General features: G+C 50.8%; 1 protein-coding gene across 1 annotated transcript; it reads left to right on the top strand.

Annotated features, from left to right (window-relative positions):
- Positions 1-5: 5 nt before the first annotated feature.
- Positions 6-1,473, top strand: B0H65DRAFT_239705 (uncharacterized protein). Its single transcript, XM_062822301.1, has 3 exons — positions 6-522; positions 588-776; positions 842-1,473. The coding sequence occupies exons 1-3, from the start codon at positions 169-171 to the stop codon at positions 1,361-1,363; spliced, it is 1,065 nt and encodes a 354-aa protein (XP_062680877.1). The 5' UTR covers positions 6-168; the 3' UTR covers positions 1,364-1,473.
- Positions 1,474-9,938: the final 8,465 nt, after the last annotated feature.

The following is a 9,938-nucleotide window of genomic DNA, read 5'->3' on the forward strand; positions in this document are numbered from 1 at the left end:
ATGGCTCCAAAGGGAAGGTAGATGAGCTTCTCGGGATATAAAGATCGGAGTCCCAGATCTTCAACGTGCCTGCAGTCACATCTTGTTCCCCGGGTACCTGGACCCACTGAGCCGCTTCAACACCCCTTCTTCCCGACAATATCCTAGGGTACATCTTGCAGGGCAAAGATGAGGCTCCTTAGTCTCATTCTCCTCGTCTCTACCTGGGCCTGGGCCTGCAGCGCCCTCGTCATCGATACCGTATCTCTAGGCCTTGCCGAAAACCAGCTAGCACAGCGCACCGACCCATCGCTTGCCGGATACCTGGGGGTCTTCTTCCTTGGCGCCGATCCCTACGTCTACTTCTACCTCAGCAACGGCAACAACCCCATCTCATTCAAGGCTCTGAACAAGGGGTCACCCATCTTTAAGCCGACCAAGGGGACAAGAGGCGTGCGGGACCCGACTATCGTTCCGGGTGGAGGTAATGAGGCTGAGAAGAAGAAGTGGTATATCATCGGGACGGATTTGAATATTGGGAAGGTGCGTTCTAGACGGGCTAAAGACAGGGGCTGGAAGAGGTTATTGACGGTACTACAACGGCACAGACAACATGGGACGCAGCACAACGAAAGGGCTCCAAGGGGATCTTTGTCTGGGAAAGCACCGATCTGGTCAACTGGGTCAACGAGAGACTGGTGGTGGTGGAAGACAACACAGCCGGTATGGTGTGGGCACCTGAAGCGATTTGGGATCCGGCGAAGGGTCAATATCTCGTTCATTGGGCTTCCAAATTCGTACGTCCCCCGCTCATATTCCCTTCCCACCCCCATCCCCCCGTCCTAACCTAATGGCATGATAGTATTCCACCTCCGACCCAAACCACACCGGCACCCCCTCTTCCATCAAAATCCGCTACGCCTACACCTCGGACTTCAAGACCTTCTCTACTCCCCAGACTTACATCGACCGTTCCCCAACCAACATCATCGACCTTACCATCCTCCCCCTCAACCCCCTCAACTCTTCCTCGCAATCCTACCTTCGCTTCATGAAAGACGAATCCCTCAAAACCGTCTTCGTCGAAACATCCACCACCGGCCTCTTCGGTACCTGGACGCGGGCCGGCGGGTCATCAGCCATCATCCAATCGGGTGTAGAAGGACCGGCGGCGTATTGGGATAATACGGTGCCGGGGAAGTGTCATTTGTTGTTGGACTTTTATGGGAGTGATGGGTATAGACCGTATGAGAGTAGTAACCCGGGGAATAATGGGGGGTGGACGGCGAGTGGGAGGGGGGCGTGGCCTAGTGGGTTGAGGCATGGGAGTGTTTTGGCTGTGGATCAGAGTCTTTATCAGAGGCTTAATTCGAAGTGGGGGTGAGTGATTGGAAGTCTGGAAGTACGGAAGGACTGTCGGGGAGCTGGCGTGGCTGGATGTTGAACGTGAACAAAGGGGGGAGGAATGAAGAAAAAAACGAAGAGCGCAGGGGAGGGGAGGGTATTAATGATCTATATATGGCTGGGTTGGGCACACAATCCACGAATGACAAAATGGTCAAGAATCTTCGGAGATCGATATATTTCCACCCCAGTGTCCCCAGATGAGGCAACGCCAGGAAATGATTGATGAGCAGAATCATCCTCTTTCGTCCCAGCCTCACGCAAAAACTTCCGACACGACCTGGGAAAATCTCGGCTTGAGACTGAATGAATGAACCTTCTCTGTTTTTGGTCTCGGATTAGGGAACTTGAAATGTTAGGTTATTAACCTAGCTAGAGGTGCACAAAAGGTGCAAGAGAAGATAGGCAGGTAGGTAGGTAGAAGACGCTCACGTTATTTCACGGTCATCATTATTAAGATTGTCATACCATGAAAGCCTGCGCTGACGTACAGCAGAAGTACAGCAGATAGGCAATGCTGAACTCAACATCACAGACCCAGACTCCCTGACCTGAACCAGCTCTCATATTGAGCAGAAGGAAACACGCCGCGGAGGTGCAAAGACATGGAAGGCCAGGCTGTTAACACTTCTCTTCCCCGACTGGACCCTACTTAGGTTAGAGTAAGCTTCACCGATAGGTGACCTGGAGCCGCAGCACACGCTAGTAGGTAAGTATACTCAACTTTAGGTAGTTATTCATTTGCTCTTTTTCACCGAAAGATAGGTATGCAGAAGATGGACAAGTGGATGGAATAAGCGGTAAAAAATTTAGAAGCGGAATCGAACCGTAGACTATGTCCTCTCGAGACAACCGTGAGTCTCGACGGTGACTCCAATGTAATTAATTAACCATGCTTTCTACCTACCTACCTGACTGGAATAAAACTCAGGAGCGTATCATACAACCATGCAAAGCGAAACTTTTATCTTCAACTGTGCCTGTTCTAGCTTTTTTGCACTCTCTTGGTTGTGTTCACTCTCAGTCTCAGTCTCACTCTCACCGATATTCTGCCTCTGCCTCTGCCTCTGCCTCTGCCTCTGCCTCTGCCTCTGCCTCTGCCTCTGCCTGTGACGGGACTACATGGAGGTAGACCTCTGTATTGATACTGGGTGGGGGCTTTACTCTTGCCTTCTCAGGAGGCTGCAACGACAGGGGGCAGGTTTGGAAGTTCGAACACTCGCTTCCTTCGGGCGTTTTTTTTTTTTTTTTTGTTGTCTTCTCTTTTTGCCTTCTTACTCCCATTCATTTTCTTTGCTTCTCTTTGGTTCTTTCTCCTTTCTGTCCAGTAAGGTATTTTTTTGCCTTTTTACTCCAATATTGTTATCGTCGACTCTTGCATGTCTAACTTAAACTCAAGAGTTCAAGGTAGGTACCATGAATTTTTTCTGCAGGAAAGCTGGGTGGGCTACTACTTTCACTACCTAGATATCTAGGTACCGTCTGACTAACTAGAGCCTGGAGGTTTCTACTCTACCAACGTTGATATAACGACTGGAGCTTGGGTTTACCCATATCTATCTCCCTGCCTGTGAAGCTTCTTTATAGTTTTTCGCATGTTGCCTTTCTATATTGTGTATACCCTACATACCTATAATCTACATCTTGTTCCATGCTACAAGACGTGTTTTTAACCCACGAACGAACCTTAAACTTCGCCAATTTGTTCATTATCTCACCACCGCGGGAAACGCAATGCTTGTTTTGCACTCCTAGGTACGTTGGTCCCATAGCACTCTTCATTTCTGTAGGGACTATCTAGGTATCCATTCCCTTCTTCACACTCCTTTCTGTAAATATGTATGAACCTTCCTACACTTGCAAACCTTACGCATGTGAACCCCGAATCATTTGCAAACCTTACGCATGTAAACCCCGAGTCATCTAAACATGTGCGCATTCCAGGGCCCTCCAGTCTACGCCATGCGTTCACACACTTCAGTTTTCACCTGAATGCTTTCCTGTAATGTGATTGGAAAACTTTGTTCCCATATTACATTATTACCTACCTTTCATCTCAGTCAGATTCTCAGGCCACCACCGACCCAATCTGCCATCTGACATATGACATATGACATACGGTAGTACGGGATGAAGCGAACGGTGAGTGATATGGAGCAAGTGGAAGCGGCGATAGAACGTCCACAGGAACGTGTGGGAAATTACCCACGCGGATGGATACGGACTACGGTACAGAGAAGTTCGATGGGGTCTCCGAAACCTGGGATTGTATAGGTAGATTACCTCCACTTACAACAGCTGGCGGGGAAGGGATGATGGGTGGGTGTCCCCCATATTCATCGAGGAGAGAGAGAGAGAGCATGGGTTCAGCACGAGTGACATTTAACATCTTGATATGAGGACATTGTACGTATCTTGAAGGATGAGAGTGTAAGCTGAGCGGCCCCGGAAACGTGAGTTAGCAACCCTTATATGCAGGAGGAGGCATGACTGGCATAACTGCTGCCGCCGCGGACCTTGGACTCTTTGCATGTTATGCAGATATCGAGTGATTCGTGTATCATAGGAGTAAGTTCCTAATTGTACTCCATTGAACTCCGCTGGGGAAGGAACACTTCTGGCTCTGAGTCCACCAAAGAGCACGCAGAAAACAAGGCTCGTTGGTCGGATCTCCGACCCATCAGTTGCATGTAATGCCCTTTACTGTTGTACGTTGGCCACTTTGTTTGTTCTCGCATTGACGAGAACGGTCGAGATGACTAGTGATCCAGGTCAAAGGACAAGGGGCAATGGCCAGTCCCGGTAGGTACTCTCCGGAGACAGGGGGAGACAGGTAAGCCTCCCCCCTCCAACGGGCTGGGCTGGCAGTTGCTTTGCCCCTTCAATCTTTTGATTGGTCCCTGGCCCAGTTTCAACACGATGTAACGACGGCTCGCGGATGTTGATAATGCCTGGCGGCGGGCTTCGGAAGGCTGGACCCCTGGTCTCGCATGGAATGGTAAGATCACGCCGGCTTCGAGCGGGTTGTTGATTGAGTTTTTTTTTTCACTTTTTCTCCCTCCCGACCCTGCCGTCTCGTCGTCTCCAGCCGTCGATATTTTTTTTGGTTCTCCGCAATTTCTCTCCCCGCAATCCCAGAGAGCGAGTGACCAAGGTAGAGAGTCATTGCGATTTGCTGCTATTCTTGGAGAGCTACTCAGCTACCTCTCTGTCGGTAAAGACAATCAATATGGGATCGCCTTGTGGGTATGAAAATCTGTATGAAGTATATAATAGTGGAAGCGACTGATAATCTGTCAGCTGGCTTGAAAATCAAGGACGAGCATGGGAAAGACCCCCCACCCGCCACCAAGCTCGCGAGGGGCACGGATTCCTCCGCGGGATAAAAGCACACACACCAGATATATGTGAGTATTTTTGTCATGAGGTGCGGAGGAGGCGTGCGTACGTACGTACCTGTTGGGGCTCTGGAAAAGAAGGCTGCAAAGGACAGTCCCGGTCGTTTGTGATATCACGGTGGTAGACGTGTGTAAGACAGGTTGGAGGGTCGGGGATCTGTCGAGACCATGCCGGCATGGCTATTAGACAGCCAACAGCATTAGGAATCCGCACCACCACCTTTCCGTCCCGTATGTATCCGACAATGTCACTTCACGGACATAGGACAAGTCACGTAAGAACTGACTTCACGAGCTGACCCCCGATAAAAACCGACGAAAGGACCCAACCTCCGTTCCGAAGCGGTCTCGACGTCCGGCACCGCGCGATGTCTGGTCAGTGTCAAGACAGAAACGGTGCGGCCTTGTCCGTAGTGTAGTCTAGGGTCGTCGGCAATGAAAGGACCAGGGGGGTGGCCGCATGACAGGACGGCCGCCGAACGTACGCGTGCCGTTGTGACATGGCGGGTAACTGCACACTGCACACTGCACAGAAAGGCAGGTTTGCCACTGGCATGTGATGTTGTGCAGCTTCAAGCAGTTGGAACAGTTACTTTGGGAGTCCCATTTCGGACATATCATGATTGCGGGTAGTCCAGAAAGGGTCATGATGGCTGGGTCTCCTTGGGAATCTGCTGTAAGCTCGGACGTTTCCCAGGGTGATAGGGTTGCCTTGTAGACGGTCTCGGCTATGCAAGATTGTGCTTTTCGATCAACGGTAGGGCATGGTGGAATCGCCAACCTTGCCAGCGTGCCATCTCTTCCAATCCTGTCACCTCCTGCGAAGTCTGTGTTAGTTACTGTGCAGTCACGCTGGGGATACCTTCCCTTCCTCTGTAGATACTAAAAAGCCAACAGTTAGCGCTCGCTCTTGTCCGAGCATTTTATCCGATTCGATAAACGGTCAAGGACGTTGCACACCGGTACTCGTTTGTTTAAAGTGCCTGCAGCCATAGCCCCCCTTGCCTCCATGGTGGCATTGGAATGGCACCTGGTCGGAATGGACAGGTTCCTTTCTTGGTGCTTCTCGTCACGCATGGCTTTTCTGCAGTCTTTGATAGTCTTCGTCACGGTTGACGAGGTGGTAGGTTGATGTACGAGTTGATAAATGATGACACCCATTGGGATCGAGCTTGACAACGCCATCAGAAACCTTCATGAAAGAAGAGGTAGAACGTGTGAAACGATTTTGCCATGACACAGACGGACGGGCACCCAGTGTCACAAAATGACTGTGCAGACTTCCGGCCGGCAACTATCCAGACTCAGACTCCCCATGTCTAGACAGCCTTTGGGGGTTTTCAGAGACTCCTTTACAAGGTTAGCTGACTGTTGGAAGGGCATCATCGGTGCAGATAACTTCAGATTAAAACAGACTCTGACGAACCAATCAAGTGTCTCAAGGAAACACGGGCCGGCCACAACTGACAACTGGCACAGCACGGCCATATCAGCTTCACTTATATACCACTTGCAGCATACGCTGTGTCTTGGAGGTCGCGGTATACATCTAATCCGACATAAGAGGCCGAAAGGTCCAACCCACTGACCCTTTGTGGCACGATGAGTCAATTTAAAGTCCCTGTGTCAGTATGTGTTAGTATAATGTGTGGCGTCGCCTAGTGTAGGCTTGGAATCCCTTCCCCTGGACCGACACGTTTCTTGAGTCCCGTCTGTTCGTTACCTGAGTGAGTTGTGCCACCACACCTTGAAGCTGATTGTGGCTTCGGTCTATGTTTACTCGGGTGTCCATGATGCAAATACTTCACAATCATGATATCCTCAAGATGCCAAGATGGACTATGACTGCGCCGTAATGTGCGACGCATATCTCATCACCTTGACTCTGGGCTTCTTTCCACGTAGACGAGGGCTTGATAAGACCAATTCCGGCCTCATGCTTAGCTCTGGACCCGACGACGTGATCCTAATCTCCGGTCCGGACCTGCTGGACGGGATAGCTAGATGTCCACAAGAGGAAGGTCAGAACATATGGGTGTCAATAAATTTATGACCTCGATATCGTGACTGATGAGGCTTAGAGCGCTATACCTTCAGGCGGCCACCTGTTATCCCAGACTTCCAGGATAGTTACTGGTAATGTCTGTAGTGCTGAGTATAAGAGAATGCACTGGCGGTCCTGATCAATGTTAGCTTCTCCAATGCACCACGCAGAGCCGGAATTTGGTTCGGGTCTGAGAGACGTGCGTTAAACACAAGTGACCATACTAAACGTCAACTCGTGTCTGCCATTGTCACATCCGTCCCGGGACTTGGCTGTCGACCAGATCGGGCGGGGTTTACTCCGTGGAGAACCCTCGACAATTGGGGCAAGAACCGGACGTTCAACATCTCTGGATGACATGTAGGGCATGGTGTACGATCGTGGAGTTTAGGCAGGAGGGTAAAGCTCGCTCTCCCTCCTCCTAGTGGTCCAGCTCGGTCATCGCACCTGGTTAAAAGTCATCCCCATGCTCTTAGTAGATTCAGATAAGGATCATACTCACGTTCAGTATTCAACCCGCCTGAAAAACCTTTCTTGGTAATGTGAGTGTCAATATTGGTCTGGCTAATCCCAAAAGAAGCGTCGGAGCTGCGGTAGACGCAGCAGGAGAACAAATCCAGGTGTAGATACGAAGTATTTCTGGAAGTTATTGCCGACCTTTCATTTCTCTTTGTTCCTCTCTCGTAAGGCTGGACCTCTTGATGAGACAATATGGATGCTAAAAGCTACCGCTACCGGCAGCCAAGACAGAACTCTGGTAGTGATAGTTCGTTGCTCGATTGGTACCGACTTCGCTTCATTGTGTGTTTGGTAACCCCATGACCACTGAGACATGACAAGCGAAGTCAAACAAGATGGGCCTAGACCTAGCGAATCCCCATTCCAGAAGAATTTGGGGGTTTGGGACTTGAAGGAGGGCTTGTTGCTGGGAAGTCAGGAAGGAAAGGGCCCCAAATTCGCGAGTATGCTGTGGACTTCTCACCATCGAACGTCTCCGTGTCATAGCTGGCCACGACGTCCTTCCTCACCAACGGAACAAGGGAACAGCAACAAACACGATGGGAGGGAAACGGACGGTGTCCTCATCTCCAGCATAAGAGCCTCAAAAACATGACATTGATTGTATGCAGGACCCGAACACGTACTCGACTGGTGTTGATATTAATTCCAGGTATTTCAAGAAGCGGGAACTGATTTATTGCCGGCTGGGAAGAACGGGACACAAATTGGCGACCCTTTCAGCGACGGCCCGTTTGGTATCCGAGCTGGTTTCGCTCAACTCTCGTTCCGTGTTTTTGGTTTCAGAAGAACCAGGTAAACGGAAGACTGCCCCTTGGGATGGCAAGGAACAGCAAACATTGCGCCATCTCTTGGCCAATTTGTTGTTTTCACTGCCCCTCTCTCGCATGGGAGGTCCTAGGAGGAGGAGCCGTGACGGAGCGAGGGGAAGCGGGTTGTGATGAGACCTGTCATCGGTCGGATGCATCTCCTCGTCATCTACACAGTCTGTGAATCGAACTGGGGAGGGACAGAATCCACCAGTGTCTAGATCCTGTAGGGATCAAGACATGGGTCTCCAAACCCCACAAAATGCACCGTTGAGAACCAAGGTTCTGATCCCGACGTGGGCCTGTTCTCCCGTTGTATCGTTGTACATGACTCGAATGAGGCTTTCCTGATGTGGAGAGGTCTGGACAACGCTCATATGAGATAGAAGTGGAGAGGACTCCCGTCATCTTCTTGTCAGACTGTCAGAGAAGAGGGATGATGATAGGGATCCATGTCTTTTTCTGCAGATCGAGTCTCTTAGTAGTGCCTTTTTGTCACTCAACAGACACACTAATCGAGCTCATCGGAGTTAAACAACTCAGAAGAGAAGTGATAGCAAGCAAGCGGATAGGGGGAAGTGAGGGGGACCGATGTGAAGGTGGTGGGGATGGTGATGGAGAGATACATGGGGCAAACAGCAAATGAAAGGCTGGAAGGGGAAGCGATACATGTTCAGATGGTCTTAATAGGCTCAAATATAGGGCTGAGGTTCAAGGAACCCATGTGTGATTGGCTCCCTGCAGTCCTCAAGGTAACTGGATTGGGCAAAAGGGCAAACCTGGTTCTGCCTGCATTCAGAACTTTTCATGCGGCCCACTGGCCGTAGAGCTTCAGACGATAACACCGTTGGCATTAGTGATGCTGGTTGCCGTGCGGACCAGTGCAAGAAACACGGTAAAAACCGTGTCGAATGAGCACGATGGAGAAGACATGGCGTTCATGCCGCGGCCGCTAGCCGGTTTCAGATGACCAGCGAATCAGTTTGCCCACGCTCTCGACACAGTGAATATAGGGATAGGGCATCGATGGGGCATTAGGCCCACGAGAGTGCCATGTTGACCGGTGGAAGCGTGGCGACAGGGAAGAGAAGCATCACCATCTGCTGATTCAAGCATGCAATGTGCAGCCGTGGGGTTGGTCACCTGAAGGCCAATACAATTGAGTTTGCGTGGTGTTGACACTTGTCCTGACTCTTGACTGGCAAGGTGGGAGAGTGAGTGGTCTAAGTGGGTGTCCTGGGTGCTTTGGCCCCCCTTTCCCCGGGACTTGTCTGGACTGAAGGGCGGGAGGGGACTGTCTCGACCGGTACAAGCTCAACCTGAGGAGCACCATTTCCGGTACCGCGCGGGAAGAGGCGACGGAAGGGTAGCTCGGGGGGTGCTAGGTCCAATGTCAGTGGTCCAGCCCATCATGAGTGAGGTCAGGAGCGTATGTACTATGTAGTGTAGTTCACTCTGTTGGTACCTGTTCATCCGCTCCTTGGTGTTGGTGCAGTGACTACCTGATATCAGACTCAGACTTGGAATCAGTGATTCGTCGGGAACTGAAGCGACTGGCCTGAGGATAACCCTCCGAATCTCCACCAAGATGCAGCTGCTCATCACTCATCACCTAATTCTCAGGAGGGAGGGTGAGGGTTCGACCGGCAGATAGGTGATGGCCGAAACACTTCGGATCAATGGCGACAGCGTATTTTCGTTTCTTTTTTCCTTGGGTCGTCCGGAATTCGGAAAGGGTGAGGACTGAGGACAAGGTCAAGAGTTGGGTTGGGGACTTGGAGAAGA

This window comes from Neurospora tetraspora, assembly GCF_033439725.1.
Source record: "Neurospora tetraspora strain CBS 560.94 chromosome Unknown B0H65scaffold_5, whole genome shotgun sequence".
Taxonomy (NCBI): domain Eukaryota; kingdom Fungi; phylum Ascomycota; class Sordariomycetes; order Sordariales; family Sordariaceae; genus Neurospora; species Neurospora tetraspora.

What these genes read in the sequence shown, in the direction of transcription:
- B0H65DRAFT_239705 (XM_062822301.1), top strand. Translation starts at nt 169, where the DNA reads ATGAGGCTCCTTAGTCTCATTCTCCTCGTCTCTACCTGGGCCTGGGCC. An exon ending in CGGATTTGAATATTGGGAAG is followed by an intron (nt 523 to 587) that starts GTGCGTTCTAGA and finishes ACAACGGCACAG; the next exon opens with ACAACATGGGACGCAGCACA. An exon ending in TTCATTGGGCTTCCAAATTC is followed by an intron (nt 777 to 841) that starts GTACGTCCCCCG and finishes ATGGCATGATAG; the next exon opens with TATTCCACCTCCGACCCAAA.